General features: G+C 43.9%; 1 protein-coding gene across 1 annotated transcript in view; it reads right to left on the bottom strand.

Moving 5' to 3' along the window:
* Positions 1-19,869, bottom strand: part of NFAT5 (nuclear factor of activated T cells 5) — a 276,432-nt gene extending 256,563 nt beyond the window's left edge. Inside the window, exon 1 of the mRNA XM_030204661.1 lies at positions 19,658-19,869. Coding sequence (XP_030060521.1) covers positions 19,658-19,772 — 115 coding nt within the window. The 5' untranslated portion in view covers positions 19,773-19,869. The remainder of the gene's footprint in view (positions 1-19,657) is intronic.
* Positions 19,870-21,889: the final 2,020 nt, after the last annotated feature.

The raw sequence follows: 21,889 nt of genomic DNA, 5'->3' as shown, positions 1-21,889 counted from the left end.
TCTCTTTCCTTTTCCTTTATTCTCTCCTCTCTACCCTTACTCTTTCCCCCTGGTTACTCTCCCCTCACCTCATTCTCTCTCCTCACTCTTTCCCCTCTTCTGTCCCAAATGCCGACCCGGTCCTGTCCTACTCAAGGCACTCTGGAGCCGGACCTTGTCCTGCACTTCCTCCAACTGACCCAAGCGGCTGTTTCCTTAGTTTTGCTCTGCTCCTGCCCCGGCCCGCTTCTGTCCAAACTGGCGCTCCGGACTGGATCACAACAACAACGCCATCTTTTGGCTAAGCTGCAAGATGATGTCTCGTGAACCAGGAAGTGAGTCTGGAGCACCGTATTGGAGAGAGATCAACGGGGCAGGAGCAGAGTGGAACGGAGGTAAGAGCTGCTCAGGCCAGAGTCTCCCCTGTGATTCAGCTAGAAGAGAACTCTTCCTGGTGCCGATGGAGAGAGAAGGACTGGCATGCCAGGTCGAGCACTGGGCAGGCACAGCGGCCCATGGCGGGGAGAGAAAAGGAGGGGCACCAGCAGAGCATTGCCAGTCGCTCAGCCTGGTCGCGTGAGTACACTGCAGCTGAGCTCAGGGCAGCCAGGGTCCAGGCAGAGGGAGGCTGCAGGAGTGAGGGGCTGTCAGACTAGAGGGAGGGGGCCGTGCTCTGGGTTTTAAAAAAATGCTTGCTGTGGAGGGAGGGGGAGCTGTTAAACCTGAGCTGCTCTATCCACGTTCTTTATTGTTGGTAACATTTTGATTTGATCTCACTTATATTTTCTGTTGGCTCAGGCTGCGTGACATGTGACTATTCCATCACTGTTTTCATTATTGCTGCCAAGTATTAAGGGCATTTGCTTTGAATTTTGGTTTTAATGTGTTTATCCAATCCTTACATGCACATGGTTTAAACCCAAAGGTGAATCCTAAGGGTGGCTGCACAATTACATATAAACTGTTTCTGACTTTACTTGTTGTGGACTGCTAAGTGCTTACACAAATTAATGTTAAAGTCTGATTTTTATGAAAAAGAAAAATGAAAATAGTTTGAAAATATTAATAATAATAATATGCTGCTGATTACAATATTAGTATTCATATTTACCTTATAGGCTACTTTGTGTTATTTTTGGGCTGGAAACGTTTTCACCATCTGGCAACAGTAAGATTTCTCCCAGTCAACAGCAGTAAGCCTGACTCTAACTAGACACCCTCTGTACAGCCGTGCTCTGAGAAAGGGTAAGAGTGAAAAACCTGATTCCTTTTTTTAATGTAGCACACATACCATAAACCACCTCAAGGAAGGTACTGAGAAGAGGTAAATCAGTACAGAAATATTCTTACAGGCAGATGATCGAAAGCAAACACCGGCGCTAGAGGCTGTTAGCGCCATACTAGCGCCGGCGTTTGCTACCGCCCCATGATCAGAGCCCTCGTGCGCCTGAAACAACACGCTCAAGGGCTCTTTGCACAAGTAGCATGCAAATGCATGCTAAGCAGGGCTTAGCTCATTCATTGCCAATGATCAGCGGTCAGCGCGCCAAAATTTGGGTCACTGGCTGCGGCAAACCCTACGCCAGCTCCGAGTGTCGAGTGCAGTGCACTGCAGACAGGTGAACCCAGGCTCCTACCTCCCCCTACCTGTTACACTTGTGGAGGAAACTGTGAGCTCTCCAAAACTCACCAGAAACCCACTGTACCCACATATAAGAGTCCCCTTCACCTGTAAGGGCTTTGGTAGTGGTGTACAGTTGGGAGTAGTGGGTTTGTGGGGGCTCAGCAGACAAGGTAAAGGAGCAATGGTGAGATGTGTACCTGGGAGCATTTTATGAAGTCCACTGCAGTGCCCCCTAGGGATTGCTGTCCTGGGATGTCAGGGGGACCAGTCTACTAAAACTGCTGGCTCCTCCTACATCCCAATGGCTTGATTTTGTGCGTTTTGCACATGGACGTTTTTTTTTGCTTTCAAAAATGGACCACAAAAAAACCCCAAAACGTCCAAATCACAAAACGTTGTTCGGAACCATATTTTTGAAAACAAAAGATAGACGTTTTTCTCTTTCGAAAATGACCTTCTCTCCTATTCGGATTTTGGACATTTTTCGCAAAACGTCCAAAGTCGGACTTAGACATCATATCGAAAATGCTCCTCCACGCCATACTTTGAATTGTTATTTGAATATTTTTACTAGTCTATTGCTAACGTGTGATTTCTTCATACTGTACATCACCTTGAGTGAATTCCTTCAAAAATGCGGTAAATAAATCCTAATAACATAAATAATCAAAAAATTTGTGTTAAAAATGTTGGCGCTAAAACACAGTAAAATAGCATCATTCAAACGCTACAATTAACTGTGTGTCAGAATTTCAGAGTCACTCTAAATGCTCAAAGTGTCCACCCCCAGCTTTAGCACAGTAATTTTGGGGACTTTGTTGATCAGTCCCTGTGGCAGGCTGTCCCAGATCATCTGCAGTGCGTCCTTGAGTTCGGTGATTGTTTGCAGCTTGTGATAGGCCTCCAACATTGCTTCCCAGACAAAATTCTACATCACTGTGACCTTATTAACAGTAGCTCTGGTACCCAGGTTTTTCCAAATAATGGTAGTTTTACAGTGCAAACATTTTTGAATGTGTGAATATTGCTGGGTGGTCACGCAAAAAAGGCTGTAACTTCGCCATGTTTAAAGATAATCTCATTCCACTCGGCACATAAACATAGATAATAACAACAAATAAAGCTGTAAAATTTCACACTGAAACTCCAAGCGGTTGCTGAGAAAACAGCAAAAAAACTCTAGGGGTTACTTTTTTGCATCATCCTATGTGCGCGTCAGATAGACAGACAGACAGACAGACATACAAACAGGGAAGACAAAATGAAAAACAATAGGAACACAGAAAAGGAGTAAGAATTAAACTCAGTTACAGAGCCATGATAGCCACATAAAAGGGAAGGTGGGTGTGGGAAAAACATAAAGGTGTTGCTGTGACAAGCAAGTGTGGAATGATTAAAGAATAAATCAGGTTATGGGAAAAGCTTATTTAAAGAGTTAGTTTTACATTTCTGAGGGGGGCTGGGAGTGAGTACATGTTCTGTAGAAGAGGTCTGTGTTTACTGCTACCCATAGTAGCATGTATGTTTGATTATTCTTCTAACCTGTGCTGTACCCATACGCTGCTGAATGTATATTCCTACTGCCTGTGCTGCATCTGTTTTGTATGTATTTTCAGAGAGGTACCCTGTCAACTGTTTTGAAGAAAGCCAATAATCTGTCCAATCCTCTAGCAGTTTTAGACAAATGTACAACCTTTGCTTGGAGGAGTAGCCTAGCGGTTAGTGCAGTGGACTTTGATCCTGGGGAACTGAGTTTGATTCCCACTGCAGCTCCTTGTGACTCTGGGCAAGTCACTTAACCCTCCATTGCCCCTGGTACAAAATAAGTACCTGAATATATGTAAACCGCTTTGAATGTAGTTGCAAAAACCTAAGAAAGGCAGTATATCAAGTCCAGTTCCCTTTCCCTTTTAAGCAAAGTGGTTAAAATCTTGTTTGTAGACTTGAACCAGCTCTTGGATAGGGGGACAGCTGCACTCCTCATTACTGATTCTCCTAGGAATCTGAAATCAACATGCAGTGTAGCAAAAGCTTGCAGACCTAAGTCTGGGTGACTCCATGATCTAGTGGCTTCAATTATTTATAGGTGACTGTGATCAGAGAGGTAAATGGAAGGAGCTTCCTTCTACTCCAAAAAAATAACTAAATATTGGAGTTCCTCAGGGTCACCATAGAGCAGCCTTGAATTCAGTATAAAATGGCAGAAGTTGGAGAGGTGCTGGAAGAGAGTTGCAGAGATAAAGGTCCCAGGAAAGGAAAGCACTGTTCCTGGTGTAATCTAATCTGGCAAAGGCAACAGACAGACAGTCCATCTAGTATCCACTGGTGGAATGCAAGTGAGAAGAAATGCAAGCTAAGCTCTGTGGACTAGTGTCAGAATTTGGAACTGAATCCAGTAAGTAACAGAAGGCCAGAGGCGAGAGATAAACAAGAGAGTAACATGGTCAAATCTGCTTGTATGACATAGAAAGAACTATAATCAACCTGAGAAGCCACAGAGGATAATAATACTCATAAAGCAGATCAAATACAGATATCCTCATGTACTTCTGAATTCTCACATAAACTGTTACTGATTAATGTATCTTTGCCACTGCAAATATAAGTTTTTGTATTTTGCATCAATTATACATTTTAAAAAGTCTTTAAATATTTTTAAAAAAGAATACAAAGACCTATGGAGGTTTTTATGCCGATGATGACTGTGCAGCAAGGTTGGCATCCTGAGCCTCACTGTTGCAGCTCTTTAGCACGTGTACCATCCGTCTAGAACCTTGCACTCGGAGGATGTTGCGAGGGGGCACAGACCAGGGAGGGGCAGTTACACACCCCAGGTTACAGAATAGTTTAGTTTATTGTAGCTTAATATACAGTATCACCTTTCATGAATTTAAAGTGGGTTACAGTCGTTAAAAATATAAAACATTGGAAAAGAGCTACAACTTATAAAGTAAAAAAGAATGAAAAGAAAATAAAGGAATAAGAATTAGTTGTGAAACCTGCTCACCACTGCCCTAAGGACCATCAGAAAAGTCTTCAGAGCCACGTTGCTGAGATTGTTCAGCACAGAGAATTCCAGAGAATAATTAATAGCTAGTTAATAATTTAATAAAACATGATATACCGCCTTAACGGATTGCAGAGGTTTACAGTTAAATATGAATACAAAATAAGGCATTCATAGAAAAGAACTACATACATCATAAAGAAAAAGACCTAACTCATCCAAACAGAACAATCATTCATTCTCTTCTTTAAAAAAATATAGAATAATGCATTACTTCATTATATTCATATTGGGGGTCTTTTACTAAGCCATAGTAGTGTTTTTAGCTTGCGGTAGAAAGCATCGGGCGTTAAATACTGAGACGCCCATAGGAATATAATAGGCATATCAGCAGTTACTACCAGCTGATTTCTACTGCGAGCTAAAAACGCTACCATGGCTTAGTAAACGACCCCCATTATTTATGTATTTGTTGCATTTGTATCCCACATTTTCCCACCTATTTGCAGGCTCAATGTGGCTTACATTGTTCCGTCATGCAAATCGCCATTCCGGAGTGAGAGATACAAGTGGTATTACATAAAGATCATGAATGACATAATAGATTAAGCAATCAGGTATAAAGAGTTCATGTTCGGAATAAGAGAGCGGTATTGCATTAAAAGTTCATAGGATGGATCGTTGCAGTATGCCTTGATGAGGACTTAGTAGATTCATATTCGGAATGGGAGACAAAGTGGTATTGCGTTAACGTTCATAGGAGGGATCTTTGCAGTATGCCTTGTTGAAGAGGTAGGTCTTTAGTGATTTCCGAAAGTTGGTTAGGTCGTGCATATTTTTCACGTCGAGTGGTAGTGCATTCCATAACATTATGTCCTACAGACCCATCACTGTATTTTATTTTCTCCTCCATAGGAGGAATATCAAAAGCTAATTAAAAAATTTTTTTCAATAAAATCTTGAATTTCTTCAAATTCATTTCCTGATGAATCAATTCCACAAAACAGGAGCAAGGCAAAAAAAAAAAACAGCACTTGAGCGAGTAGATTCCCAATAGGCTTTAGAAATATGAGGCATCACCATCCTATAATCCTGTAAAGATCTTAATGTCCTTGCTGGATTATATGCAATGGCTAAACTGCACAAATAAGATGGACAGTGTTCATAATAAACTTTATACACCACAGTTAGAATTTTAAAAGAAACACAAAATCAAACTGGCAACCATTGGTAATTTATAAACAAGGGGGTTACACGGTCATATTTATGAAGATTACCAAGAACTGTAAGAGCTGTATTTTGTAAGTTTTGCAAACGCTTAATACTGTTATTTGCTACACCAGCTTATACCACGTTCCCATAATCAAGACATGAAATAAGAAATCATGAATCAATATATGTAAGGCTGCCTCATCCTATATAATAAAACGCACCTCCAACGTTCTGAAGCTGGCAGCGTGGACGAAAACCTTGAAGCATTCGTGCACCTGTATCCATCTCCTGACATGATGACGTCACCAATGACTGTGCCCAATCACAGCACAGCAGCGCGAGTCACCGTCACCTCCAACGTATTAAAAACAAAAAAACCGCCAACGGCACAAAATAATCATAACAAGAAAGAAAAAGGGCATCCGCACTTTTGGAGAAAACAGGTTAACCCCCACACCCCCACACACGCAACAACCACCCCCCCCCCCATCCCCACAACCACGGAATAAAATCAAACGCCCATCCAAACTGAACAGAAGATCACATCAACCGGCCACAACCCCCCCTCACCTGCCCTCTCACATTTTCAAATGTTCTAAAAATGTAGTTGTATAGATCGAGCCTCCTCCATGAGTATATGCCCCGCCCTCGCGTCACAACGTGATGACGTCGAGGGCGGAGCATACACTCATGGAGGAGCTTCGATCTACACAACCCGTTCATACGCTACAAAACGTCACGTCAAATGCATTGCTATCGCCCCGCCCTCGCGTCACAACGCGATGATGTCAAGGGCGGAGCCCTGAGACTACTTGGAAAGCGAGGGAGAAAAGCAACATGAACGTGGAAGCGAGGGAGCGAGCGAACCAGCCTCAACGTGAGAGAGAGGGAGGGAGAGAGCAGGCAGGCAGGCAGCAAGAACGTCGGAGGGAGGGAGCAGGCAGGCAGCCAGAACGTCGGAGGGAGGGAGCCAGCCAGCCAGCCAGCCTGAACGTGGGTGGGAGGGAGCCAGGGAGGGAGCCAAAACAAAACCAATATGCACAACGTTATAGATGAATGTAAGTATTACAGGACTTCAAGGGTGATTTTAAAAGGCAAGCAACATTATCCTCTTTGTGATATTATGTAAATTTAACTATTTATCTATAACCCACTGAAATACTAATAGAATTTGTGTTGAGCATATTAGGGTGTTAACACTGTATTTCTGTGCACTTTACTTAGCCAAGAGATGGATTTTTAATTATTATTATTTGAATTGGAGGAAAGGAGAAACAGGGGTGATATGATACAGACGTTCAAATATTTGAAAGGTATTAATCCGCAAACGAACCTTTTCCGGAGATGGGAAGGTGGTAGAACGAGAGGACATGAAATGAGATTGAAGGGGGGCAGACTCAAGAAAAATGTCAGGAAGTATTTTTTCACGGAGAGAGTAGTGGATGCTTGGAATGCCCTCCCGCGGGAGGTGGTGGAAATGAAAACGGTAACGGAATTCAAACATGCGTGGGATAAGCATAAAGGAATCCTGTGCCAAAGGAATGGATCCTCAGGAGCTTAGTCAAGATCGGGAGGCGGGGCTGGTGGTTGGGAGGCGGGGATAGTGCTGGGCAGACTTATACGGTCTGTGCCCTGAAGAGCACAGGTACAAATCAAAGTAGGGTATACACAAAAAGCAGCAAATATGAGTTATCTTGTTGGGCAGACTGGATGGACCGTGCAGGTCTTTTTCTGCCATCATCTACTATGTTACTATTAATTGAATCAGGAAATTAAGCAGTCTGAATAGCGTTGGGAGGGATGGACGGACCCTGGACCCTGAAGCTGGGAGGGGGGAAGGGAATAAAAAGGGGAGGGGGAGGGCTCTACTACTACTACTACTATTTAGCATTTCTATAGCGCTACAAGGCGTACGCAGCGCTGCACAAACATAGAAGAAAGACAGTCCCTGCCCTGCCGCACCCTCTCATTCTTTTTTACACACACACTCTCATTATCACACAGACAGCCTCACTCTATGTCATGCACATTCACTCTGTCTCTCTCACACAGTCACTCTCACACACACACTCTCTCAAACATACACACTAGCGCCCGTTTCATTGGTCTCAGAAATGGGCCTTTTTTACTAGTCCTATATAATAAAAGGCACCTCCAACATTCTGAAGCTGACTGCATGGCTGAGGCATTCCTGCTCTCTGTATCCGTCTCCTGAATTGACATCACATACTTCCGGGTTCATCACAAGCAGAAGTGACCAACCACACGAGGTTTCTCGGCTTCAGAATGTTGGAGGTGCATTCTATTAAATAGGATTGGTCAGTTCCTTGAAGCACAGCCAGAGCTCAGCGTCCTGCACAGTAAAGCTCAGACACCAGAGAGAGAGGGGGGGGGCCTGACACCAGAGAGAGGGAGGGAGGGGGGGGCCTGAAACCAGAGAGGGGGGGGTATCTCTGTCACACACACACTCTCTCTCACACACACACTCTCTCTCTCACAGTCAATGTCTTTCTCTCACTCTCAGACACTGTCTCTCACACACTGTATGTCTCACACTGTATCACATTCACTCTCTATGTGTCACACAGTCACTCACACACTCTCTTGGACATACACAGTCTCACAGAGAGTCTGTGTCTCACACACACACTCTCTCTCTGTCTTGCACACACTGTGTGTGAAACACACTCTCTCTCACACTGTGTCTCACATACACACTTTCACACACTCTCATTCTCACACACACACTCTGTCTCTCACAGACACACTCGCACCCAGACTCACTCTCTTTCTCTCTCTCACACACACACACACGCACATTCACTCTCTCTCTCTCTCTCACATACAGTCACTCTCACATACACTCTCTCAAACATACACACTCCGAGGAAAACCTTGCTAGCGCCCGTTTCATTTGTGTCAGAAACGGGCCTTTTTTACTAGTCAAAATAATGTTTCACAGCCCGCAGCTGATGTAAGAAAAAAGAAGAAACCCTTTGTAACTAATGATGAAATTTGTTCCTGAAAAGTTAATTTGTAATCAAAGATAATTCCCAAATAATGAAAGCTATATACAACTACCATAGGTTTACCAATCAATACTGGTGAAAAAGTAGGGTGAAATCCTGCAAACCATTGTCTTGTTGATATTTAAAAAGAGTGAAAACTTTTGTGACTAAAAGTATATCATCAGCATAGCTGAAAATACTAATTCCAAAGCTTTGAATAAGCGTAAAGGGGATCCAAAAAGATAATGGTGGTAATGATGAGCCATGAAGGACACCATATTGCACTTCAGTTTTATAAGGTATAGATGACTGAAATTTAACACAAGAAGTGTGTCTTGCAGAAAAGATACAAACCACTTCAAAACTGTGCCCCTAAGACCGATATTATATAAGTGATTGCACAGTAGCTTATGGTCCGTCTGCCAGATGTAAAGACACTGCTAATGCAACACATCTTTCAACAAACAGTGCACGTAATTCACTCTGTACTATGTCCTACCCGAAAACCAGCTTGGCTAGGATGCAAAATAGTTTTCCCTTCAATTAAGCTACTTAACTGTTCCAAAACTACCTGTTTTAGCACCTTGGCAGGAAACGCTAAGTTAGAAATTGGTCTAAAATGTTTTTCTTCCAAAGTGCTAGAAGGTGCAGTTTTTAAAATAGATCAAATAATGTTTCCTGTAGGTTTGGGATCATTATATAACACATATGACGCATAGAGGTAGACGGTCATCTTTTGAACATGTTATAACTTCTTTTCAATATGTTACTTGATTTTGTTAGGCTTTTGCCCCTTTGTCTTTCTTAATATTGTTCTTTTATTGGATTGCTGAAGTCATAAGATCCCAGACTCCAGTGATTCCTGTTTTCTTTAGTCAAGTTCAGGGGGGGGGAAGGGGATTCTACTTATAAAAATCTGGTAGAGCCTCGCACTTGCTTTTACAGTGGGGGAAATAAGTATTTGATCCCTTGCTGATTTTGTAAGTTTGCCCACTGACAAAGACATGAGCAGCCCATAATTGAAGGGTAGGTTATTGGTAACAGTGAGAGATAGCACATCACAAATTAAATCCGGAAAATCACATTGTGGAAAGTATATGAATTTATTTGCATTCTGCAGAGGGAAATAAGTATTTAATCCCTCTGGCAAACAAGACCTAATACTTGGTGGCAAAACCCTTGTTGGCAAGCACAGCGGTCAGACGTCTTCTGTAGTTGATGATGAGGTTTGCACACATGTCAGGAGGAATTTTGGTCCACTCCTCTTTGCAGATCATCTCTAAATCATTAAGAGTTCTGGGCTGTCGCTTGGCAACTCGCAGCTTCAGCTCCCTCCATAAGTTTTCAATGGGAGTAAGGTCTGGTGACTGGCTAGGCCACTCCATGACCCTAATGTGCTTCTTCCTGAGCCACTCCTTTGTTGCCTTGGCTGTATGTTTTGGGTCATTGTCGTGCTGGAAGACCCAGCCACGACCCATTTTTAAGGCCCTGGCGGAGGGAAGGAGGTTGTCACTCAGAATTGTACGGTACATGGCCCCATCCATTCTCCCATTGATGCGGTGAAGTAGTCCTGTGCCCTTAGCAGAGAAACACCCCCAAAACATAACATTTCCACCTCCATGCTTGACAGTGGGGACGGTGTTCTTTGGGTCATAGGCAGCATTTCTCTTCCTCCAAACACGGCGAGTTGAGTTCATGCCAAAGAGCTCAATTTTTGTCTCATCTGACCACAGCACCTTCTCCCAATCACTCTCGGCATCATCCAGGTGTTCACTGGCAAACTTCAGACGGGCCGTCACATGTGCCTTCCGGAGCAGGGGGACCTTGCGGGCACTGCAGGATTGCAATCCGTTATGTCGTAATGTGTTACCAATGGTTTTCGTGGTGACAGTGGTCCCAGCTGCCTTGAGATCATTGACAAGTTCCCCCCTTGTAGTTGTAGGCTGATTTCTAACCTTCCTCATGATCAAGGATACCCCACGAGGTGAGATTTTGCGTGGAGCCCCAGATCTTTGTCGATTGACAGTCATTTTGTACTTCTTCCATTTTCTTACTATGGCACCAACAGTTGTCTCCTTCTCGCCCAGCGTCTTACTGATGGTTTTGTAGCCCATTCCAGCCTTGTGCAGGTGTATGATCTTGTCCCTGACATCCTTAGACAGCTCCTTGCTCTTGGCCATTTTGTAGAGGTTAGAGTCTGACTGATTCACTGAGTCTGTGGACAGGTGTCTTTCATACAGGTGACCATTGCCGACAGCTGTCTGTCATGCAGGTAACGAGTTGATTTGGAGCATCTACCTGGTCTGTAGGGGCCAGATCTCTTACTGGTTGGTGGGGGATCAAATACTTATTTCCCTCTGCAGAATGCAAATAAATTCATATACTTTCCACAATGTGATTTTCCGGATTTAATTTGTGATGTGCTATCTCTCACTGTTACCAATAACCTACCCTTCAATTATGGGCTGCTCATGTCTTTGTCAGTGGGCAAACTTACAAAATCAGCAAGGGATCAAATACTTATTTCCCCCACTGTATATGGTTTCTCTGGTTCACTTGTGGGCAGATGATCAAATCCCCTGCGCTGTTCCAAATAGCGCTGTAAAATTAGCGCCAGGCTAATACCATGCAAATTTAAGCACGCTATTAGCTACTACTACTACTACTATTTAGCATTTCTATAGCGCTACAAGGCATACGCAGCGCTGCACAAACATAGAAGAAAGACAGTCCCTGCTCAAAGAGCTATGTAATAAAAGTGAGCCAAGTATAGGACAATCAAGCCATTGTGACATCACTGATGAGGTTGGCTCTTATTGGTGGACTGAGGCATTATGACATCACAATATTAGCTCTGGTTACAAGAGACTACTACTACTACTATTTAGCATTTCTATAGCGCTACAAGGCGTACGCAGCGCTGCACAAACATAGAAGAAAGACAGTCCCTGCTCAAAGAGCTATGTAATAAAAGTGAGCCAAGTATAGGACAATCAAGCCATTGTGACATCACTGATGAGGTTGGCTCTTATTGGTGGCCTGAGGCATTATGACATCACAATATTAGCTCTGGTTACAAGAGACTACTACTACTACTATTTAGCATTTCTATAGCGCTACAAGGCGTACGCAGCGCTGCACAAACATAGAAGAAAGACAGTCCCTGCTCAAAGAGCTTACAATCTAATAGAGCTTGGGTCATGAGGATACTTCTGTGGGAGGATTATGCCTGGGCATGCAACCCAAGTTGTTTGACAGGTCCAGGCTGTCAAGAAAAATAAAAGCCCGGACATGTCAAACAGAAGAGGTTTGACAGATCCAGGATTTTCTCCTAGACCTGTCAAACCTAAGCCCATCCCCCAACACTAAAAAGACTCTTCTGGTCCTGTGGGACTGCTAGCCCCCACCCTTAACACTGAAGAGACCCTGGTGGTCCAGTGGAACCGCTAGCCCTCCTACCCTCACCAGCTCCAGCGCTGCCCCACCCCTGCAGTCTACCTCGAAGTTGGAGGAGGAAGGGATTAGCACTCCCTCCCTCCTCTGCTGGTGCGTCCTCAAAAGTGGCAGCACCCTGCCCTACTCGGTGCATTCTGGAACGTGCTGGGTGGGGCTTAATTTCCAGGCAGGACATCACTATTTTGAGGAGGTGCCTGCAGAGGAGGGAGGGAGGTGCTAGTCCCTCCCTCCTCCAACTTTAAGGTAGAACACAGAGGGGGTGCTGGTGAGGAAGTCTAGCGGTCCCAGTGGACCACCAGGGTTTCTTCAGTGTTGGGAGTGGGGGCTAGGGGTCTCACTGGACCACCAGGATCTTTTTAGTGTTTGGGGAGTGGGCTTAGGTTTGACAGGTCCAGGAGAAAATCCCGGACCTGTCAAACCTCTTCTGCTGGTCTCTCCCATTCCTCCCTTGCGCGGCAAACCCTAACACCAGCTCCAAGCTGGCGTAGGGTTTGCAGCGGGAGCAGTGCTGTTGTTTGGCCCACTGATTATAATGGAGGAATGCTGGAGACCCTCGTTTGCATGTATTTGCATGCAATTAGTGATCAGAGTTGGTGAGCTTGTTGTTTCACGGGGTTGCTAGACATGAGCGCAAGTCTGGCATAAATGACCTCTAGCATGCAGGTTTGCTTCTGATCATGTGCCCATGGGATTGTACTGCCTTATGTATGCGTGGTTTACCAAAAAAAAATTGTTTGAAAATAAAATAGGTTGAATAAGCGAGTGTTTCACACCCCAAATATAATCTCCGATTAACCATTTGTAATAAATATGGTACTAAACCATGTTTTGAGTTCTAGGAATAGTCTTAACTCCATTGCAGATACAAGGTTAGAAAGTGAGCATGGCTTGAAAGAACAGTTACCAAACCATTGCTTTCTCAGTTCTGGGTGAATCAAAGGGAGACTAAATATAAAAGCTATTTGCAGTCAACTTTTGTGTATTAGGCTGTTCAAGATACCTGTTAAATGTAGCCAATTTATTTTTTAAAATTTGGAGCCCCTTTCTAGGGATGTTGACAGTCTGAATGCTCTGTTAAATAATTTAGGGGTCCTTTTACTGCAGCGGGTAAAAAGCTGGCCATCTTACCGCACGGCCATTTCAGTGGGGAACCCTTGAGATGGGTTAGCGGTAAGGGCTCCTGCGCTAACCCAGTGCTGCCCGATTACCGCCAGTTAAGTTCTAGCGCTACAAAAATCTAAAAAAATTAACTGTAGTGCCGGAAATGGCGTTCACTGGGGGTGGGATAGTGTCACACATTATGGAGTCTGATGGAACAAATGTCTGTTTCTCTGTGATTTGTTATGCTCACAATAAAGATGATTTGAAATAACAACATGAGTAATATTCTGAGTATGAATGTGTGTTGAACACAAAGATATAAACAAACATGTTAGCAGCAGATCACTAACAGACTGTCGGGGCTTAATGTGTACTCAATATCTCCAAGTTCAAAGTCAGTGGAAAACTAATCAAGGGATGGGATGACTTCCCTATGAGGAAAGGCTGAAGCGTCTAGGGCTCTTCAGCTTGGAGAAGGGACAGCTGAGGAGAGATATGATAGAGGTCTATAAAATACTGAGTGGAGTGGAACGGGTAGACGTCAATCTCTTGTTTACTCTTTCCAAAAATACTAGGACTAGGGGGCATGAAATGAAGCTACAAAGTAGAAAATTTAAAACAATTCAGAGAAATATTTCTTCCCTCAACGTGTAATTAAACTCTGAAATTTGTTCCCAGAGAATGTAGTAAAGGCAGTTAGCTTAGTGGGGTTTAAAAAAGGTTTGGATGGCTTCCTAAAGGAAAAGTCCATAGACCATTATTAAAATGGACATGGGGAAAATCCACTGCTTATTTCTAGAATGAGCAGCATAAAATGTACTGTTTGGGGATCTTGCCAGGTATTTGGGACCTGGATTGGGCACTTTTGGAAACAGGGCACTGGGCTTGGTGGACCTTTGGTCTGTCCCAGTATGGCAGTACTTATGTTCAGGTATATTTTGCATAGACGGCAGACCTGAAGGAGACAGGACTATGGGAACAGCGTCATTGATCTGCTGTGCTGAATGGCAACAGTGTGAAGTAACAGAGAATAGATTACCTTCTGTGCAGGGCCCCCACATTTAGGGAAAGTGTGGGCTAAGTGGCTATTCTATAATGAAAAGTGCGCACACGTATTTATGAGCCCCACTTACCCCAGCTCAAAGGCTCATGCAAATGTGGACCCCTAAATCTGCCAAATGCACGTCTTCCATACCCTACATGCGCATATTCTGGACATACCCCTCCCATGTCAACACAGCCTTTGGAAATGTGCGCCCTAGAATGTCTGCATCCAGGTTACAGAATAGCGACTAAGGATGGTTTATTTTATTTTAGTTACATTTGTACCCCGCACTTTCCCACTCATGGCAGGCTCAATGTGGCTTACATATACAGGTACTTATTTGTACCTGGGGCAATGGAGTGTTAAGTCACAAGGAGCTGTGCCTGAAGTGGGAATTGAACTCAGTTCCCCAGGACCAGAGTCCACCACCTTAACCACTAGGCCACTCCTCCACTCTAGTTGCGTGCAACTAGCGCTGATTAGCTCCAATTATACCTAGTAATTGGCTGGTGTCATTTATTATATTAATTTGCATGTGCAATTGATGTTATTCCATAGCAGCGTCCACAAATTTGAGCACCAACTCTGGGATTCTATAGATCGCTCCTAGCGTTCTGCGCCGAAATCCAAGCATATTCTATAACAACGTGCGTAACTTAATTGGCTCAACATGCCAATCAGTGTTTTTTAACAGCACTTAACAAGCAATAATGAGCACTAATTGGCAATAATTAGAATTTACGCACATAATTCGCTCACCCCCAGATTCTATATACAAAACTCCCCCACATAAATTCTGAACTGTTTGTCAATATCTGTTTGTTATACTACTACCATGTCTTATCACTATCATGTTACCAAAAATCCTGCTGTAACACTAACTATCTATTTTCCTAATATACTTCCATTACTCACGATGTGTTGTAAGCCACATTGAGCCTGCAAAGAGGTGGGAAAATGTGGGATACAAATGCAATAAATAAATAAATAAATAGTGTGCCTAAAGCTCAGTGCCAAAATTGGCGCGGATTCTATAACAATGTACTTAATTTAACAAGTTTAATCAGCGCTGATAACAGCACTTAACCCTTTAGTGTCCAGTGTTCCCATCAATCTGTTCCCATATGGCTTATTACGGGAACATAGGATACTAATTAAGCAATAGTGAGCACTAATAACAATTTAGGTGTACAACTCACTAAGTAGGTTGTAATGAAGTGCGCTGAACTTCTAACACGCGCAGGCAAAAAGGGGTGTGGCTATGGGGGGAAATGGACGCTCCAAAATTTACACAGGCTATTATAGAATATGCCCCTCTGCGCCTAAATCAACAAGTCGGTATGTTTCCCTTGGTGTAAACGGATGCGCATAGTTCTAAGCCAGCCATTTCCAACTCAGTCCTCGGGGCACACCCACTCCCATCAGATTTTCCGGATATCCGCAATGAATATGGATGAGTTAGATTTGCATGCAATTGAGGCAGTGCATGCAAATCTATCTCATGCATATTCATTGTGGATATCCCGAAAACCCAATGAGACTTGGTGTGCCCCGAGAATTAGGTTGAGAACGCCTGTTCTAAGCACTGAGATATCAGCTAAGCAGTTTTTTGTAGAATCAGGTGGAATTTGCACAGGATCTATTCATATTAGCTAAGATTTTTCATGAGCTAAACATAAAAAGGCTTATGCCTGTGTGAGAACCCCAAAGGGACATCGTATCAAGTCTCGGAGACAGGAATATAGGAATGTCTGAGGCTCTGACTGGAGACACGGCACAGGGCAGCGAGTGACGAGCAAAGTGTTAGCTGGAAAGTTGTGTAATGACTGAGCTCCCGGCTAACCTCACCTGAGATACTACTGGCTTTGCAAATAATAAATGTGGAAACTCGTGCTTCTGTCAGCACAGATCACTACGGCTGGCAACAACCTCTGAAGGGATCTGCAATGTGGTATATGAAGCACAGTTTGCCCAGATACTACTAATTCCCTAACAGTCTGCATCTCTACTAGAGGTTCCTACTCTCAAACAAATATGGCTTGAAGAATAGCATTTTTCCATTTTCTTTGTTGCTGCTCCCATATTGCGGAACTCCATACCGAACATACTAAATGACAGCAGATAAAGACCTGACCGGTCCATCCAGTCTGCCCAACAAGATAAACTCATTTTACATGGTATGTGATACTTTGTCCTTGCCATTCTCAGGGCACAGACCATAGAAGTCCGCCCTGCACTCTTCTTGTACTAAAAGTTCTGAAGATTCTGGAATCCTAAAGAGTTACAAGATTCCGGAATCCCAATTAGTAGCAACATTCCATGTAGAACCCCAAAGAGTAACATAGTAAATGACGGCAGATAAAGACCTGACCGGTCCATCCAGTCTGCCCAACAAGATAAACTCATTTTACATGGTATGTGATACTTTGTCCTTGCCATTCTCAGGGCACAGACCATAGAAGTCCGCCCTGCACTCTTCTTGTACTAAAAGTTCTGAAGATTCTGGAATCCTAAAGAGTTACAAGATTCCGGAATCCCAATTAGTAGCAACATTCCATGTAGAACCCCAAAGAGTAACATAGTAAATGACGGCAGATAAAGACCTGACCGGTCCATCCAGTCTGCCCAACAAGATAAACTCATTTTACATGGTATGTGATACTTTGTCCTTGCCATTCTCAGGGCACAGACCATAGAAGTCCGCCCTGCACTCTTCTTGTACTAAAAGTTCTGAAGATTCTGGAATCCTAAAGAGTTACAAGATTCCGGAATCCCAATTAGTAGCAACATTCCATGTAGAACCCCAAAGAGTAACATAGTAAATGACGGCAGATAAAGACCTGACCGGTCCATCCAGTCTGCCCAACAAGATAAACTCATTTTACATGGTATGTGATACTTTGTCCTTGCCATTCTCAGGGCACAGACCATAGAAGTCCGCCCTGCACTCTTCTTGTACTAAAAGTTCTGAAGATTCTGGAATCCTAAAGAGTTACAAGATTCCGGAATCCCAATTAGTAGCAACATTCCATGTAGAACCCCAAAGAGTAACATAGTAAATGACGGCAGATAAAGACCTGACCGGTCCATCCAGTCTGCCCAACAAGATAAACTCATTTTACATGGTATGTGATACTTTGTCCTTGCCATTCTCAGGGCACAGACCATAGAAGTCCGCCCTGCACTCTTCTTGTACTAAAAGTTCTGAAGATTCTGGAATCCTAAAGAGTTACAAGATTCCGGAATCCCAATTAGTAGCAACATTCCATGTAGAACCCCAAAGAGTAACATAGTAAATGATAGCAGATAAAGACCTGACCGGTCCATCCAGTCTGCCCAACAAGATAAACTCATTTTACATGGTATGTGATACTTTGTCCTTGCCATTCTCAGGGCACAGACCATAGAAGTCCGCCCTGCACTCTTCTTGTACTAAAAGTTCTGAAGATTCTGGAATCCTAAAGAGTTACAAGATTCCGGAATCCCAATTAGTAGCAACATTCCATGTAGAACCCCAAAGAGTAACATAGTAAATGATAGCAGATAAAGACCTGACCGGTCCATCCAGTCTGCCCAACAAGATAAACTCATTTTACATGGTATGTGATACTTTGTCCTTGCCATTCTCAGGGCACAGACCATAGAAGTCCGCCCTGCACTCTTCTTGTACTAAAAGTTCTGAAGATTCTGGAATCCTAAAGAGTTACAAGATTCCGGAATCCCAATTAGTAGCAACATTCCATGTAGAACCCCAAAGAGTAACATAGTAAATGACGGCAGATAAAGACCTGACCGGTCCATCCAGTCTGCCCAACAAGATAAACTCATTTTACATGGTATGTGATACTTTGTCCTTGCCATTCTCAGGGCACAGACCATAGAAGTCCGCCCTGCACTCTTCTTGTACTAAAAGTTCTGAAGATTCTGGAATCCTAAAGAGTTACAAGATTCCGGAATCCCAATTAGTAGCAACATTCCATGTAGAACCCCAAAGAGTAACATAGTAAATGACGGCAGATAAAGACCTGACCGGTCCATCCAGTCTGCCCAACAAGATAAACTCATTTTACATGGTATGTGATACTTTGTCCTTGCCATTCTCAGGGCACAGACCATAGAAGTCCGCCCTGCACTCTTCTTGTACTAAAAGTTCTGAAGATTCTGGAATCCTAAAGAGTTACAAGATTCCGGAATCCCAATTAGTAGCAACATTCCATGTAGAACCCCAAAGAGTAACATAGTAAATGATAGCAGATAAAGACCTGACCGGTCCATCCAGTCTGCCCAACAAGATAAACTCATTTTACATGGTATGTGATACTTTGTCCTTGCCATTCTCAGGGCACAGACCATAGAAGTCCGCCCTGCACTCTTCTTGTACTAAAAGTTCTGAAGATTCTGGAATCCTAAAGAGTTACAAGATTCCGGAATCCCAATTAGTAGCAACATTCCATGTAGAACCCCAAAGAGTAACATAGTAAATGATAGCAGATAAAGACCTGACCGGTCCATCCAGTCTGCCCAACAAGATAAACTCATTTTACATGGTATGTGATACTTTGTCCTTGCCATTCTCAGGGCACAGACCATAGAAGTCCGCCCTGCACTCTTCTTGTACTAAAAGTTCTGAAGATTCTGGAATCCTAAAGAGTTACAAGATTCCGGAATCCCAATTAGTAGCAACATTCCATGTAGAACCCCAAAGAGTAACATAGTAAATGATAGCAGATAAAGACCTGACCGGTCCATCCAGTCTGCCCAACAAGATAAACTCATTTTACATGGTATGTGATACTTTGTCCTTGCCATTCTCAGGGCACAGACCATAGAAGTCTGCCCAGCATTCTTCTTGTACAAAGTTCTGAAGCTAACGTCGAAACCCCTTAAAATTTACACTCCAGCCCATCCATATCTATTCAGTCACAATCAGGGCGTAGACCGTAGAAGTCTGCCCAGCAACGGTTTCGCTTCCCAATTACTGGCGTTGCCACCCAATCTCCGCTCAGATTCCATGGATCCATTCCTTCTAAACAGGATATCTACTTCAGAAAGCTTTTAACGATATTTTGTAAGAATTATCTGGAAATTTAGTCCCATGTAGAAATGCTATGTTTTGTGTATTGTTATGTTAATTTTCTTATGTATGTTTTATTTGGAACCTGCCTAGAATGTTAAGATAGAGCGGGATAAAAGTCTTTTAAATCTATCTCTCTTCTGAGCCTTACCTCCAGCGGGGATGGGGTGGCTTGATGACTGGTTTCTTCCTGACAGAAAGTTGATGAGCCTCCATGGACAGCCTAAGTGTGGAGCAGCAAAGACGTCTTCTGAGATGGATCGCATCACTTCGATTGACCGCCAGATGCCACTTCTCCACCCCAAAACACACGCTAGTCCTTGCTTGAGAATTCTCAGGCTCAGGGAGTCCTGTGAATGAAAATGCCTCTCCAGCCAGCCAGCAGAGACCTTTTAACTCGTTTGTTGTCTAGAGAAGGGAATAAGTTTTAACTTGGGGCATCCCAGCTCCTAGTCTGAGCCAGTAACAGTGGATTATTAAGAGGATTCCTCTGCACCAGTTCAATGTGCTTTGTATCTGGCAACCTAGAAACACATATATTCCAAGTTAAACATTTCAGCACTTCTGCCTTTTAGCCAAGCTAAAAATTAACCCTATGCAAAACACAGTTTGTGCCAAGAAATCTTCACTAGCACTGAACGTGTGCTGGAGAGCTTCCTGCCCTACAATCACTGCAACGGTACAGACTGAACTAGAAAAGAAGCAAGAATTTCTACGGGGAAAATCCTAGTGTATCCATGTCCTGACAGCCAGTGTGCCCAGTCTGTGCGTTTGGAGAGAAATCGGAGTTCAAGTCAAGTCACAAGTTCAGGTTCCCTGCCCAAGTGGTAAAAAGTAGCCTGAGATAGTGTGGGTGCGTGAAAATGGCATGCACTGGGCCATTTTTTACCGCAGCTGGGAAAACTAATGGGGGCAGTAAATGGTTGCGCACTAAAATTAAAAGTAACACACGGCTATTTACTGGCTGAGCCCTTACCACCACTTGTTGACCTAGCAGTAAGGGCTCGTGCGGTAATCAGGCAGCACGCGCCAATGTGGCCGTGCTGCCGATTACTGCTGGGAATGTCCCCGCAGTAGAAAATAGACAAATATTTTCTGCTGTGGAAAACAGTGTGTGGCAACTTCAAAACTACCGCAGGGTGCTCGCGCGACCCCTGCGGCAGGGGTGTAGCTGCGTGAGCCGCCACAGATTAAGCCCTGGCCCCCTCTACATTTGACCGCCCCGCTGCCGCCTGCCCCGCTGCCGCATCAGGTACCTTGTTTGCTGGCGGGGGTCCAGCCGAAGTGTCTTCTTCAGCGCCGGTCGACTCCGGCGCCTTCGTTGTGTGATCATCTGTTTCTGACGCCTTACGTCCTGCACGGTGCAGGACGTAAGGCGTCAGAAACAGATGATCACACAGCAAAGGCGCCGGAGTCGACCGGCGCTGAAGAAGACTCTTCGGCTGGCGGGGTTTGGGGATCCCTGCCAGCAAACAAGGTACCTAATGCGGTGGCGGGGCAGGGAGTGGGCGGCATGGGGGGTGTTTGCGGTTGCGACGGTGGGGGGGGGTCCAAAGTGGCAGGGGGGGCGGCAGCTAAACAGTGCCCCCCCACCTCAGGGTCTGGCCCCCCCCCTCCCGCCGAGGTCTGGCTAAGCCCCTGCCCTGCAGTAGTGCTGATTTGGCATGTGCTACCTGCGGGTTAGCCCTACTACTGTTTAGTAAAAGGACTCCAAAGTGAACTCCCTTCAAACTCTTATTACCTACAGTGCCTCCTGCTGGTACAGACTGGAACTAAAGTCTTTTTAAAGCAGTGACGATGAGATAGTGATTCCAGATGATGTATAATATCAAGTCTACTGTCCAGCAGCAAAGAGTAATGACAATAACAGAGCGGTTACATCTTCAGTTCATCAACAGTTCATCATTGGTCACCTTGTAAGGACTTATGTACTGGTGCAACCTTCTTCCTCAAAGAACTTGTGATCTAAATTACTAGGTACCAGGAGATAAATTCATTTTCTCCAAATCACAAGGAGCATCATTGGGAAGGCTGGAGTTAAACACTGTTTTCCACCTTATAATCTAACCCCTGTGCCAATGGTTCCCACACCAAGTTTTCAGGATATCTGCAGTAAATATTCATGAGACAGATTTGCACACTCTGGACTAGATTCTGTAAATGACATCTAATAAAGTTAGGCAAGGTTTATAGAATGGCGCTTATTTAGCGCCAGGAACCACAAATACATTTAGGTTCAACCATTCACTCTAATGAAAACCTGGTGCAAATCTCCACCCATAAATTAGGTGCAGATCCCCCTAATTCTATAACAATGCATATATTTATTTATTTATTGCATTTGTATCCCACATTTTCCCACCTATTTGCAGGCTCAAAGTGG

The sequence above is a fragment of the Microcaecilia unicolor genome, chromosome 5 (assembly GCF_901765095.1).
Source record: "Microcaecilia unicolor chromosome 5, aMicUni1.1, whole genome shotgun sequence".
Taxonomy (NCBI): Eukaryota; Metazoa; Chordata; class Amphibia; order Gymnophiona; family Siphonopidae; genus Microcaecilia; species Microcaecilia unicolor.
Note: the sequence above shows the minus strand (reverse complement) of the source record. Positions and strands in the feature narration are given on the sequence as shown.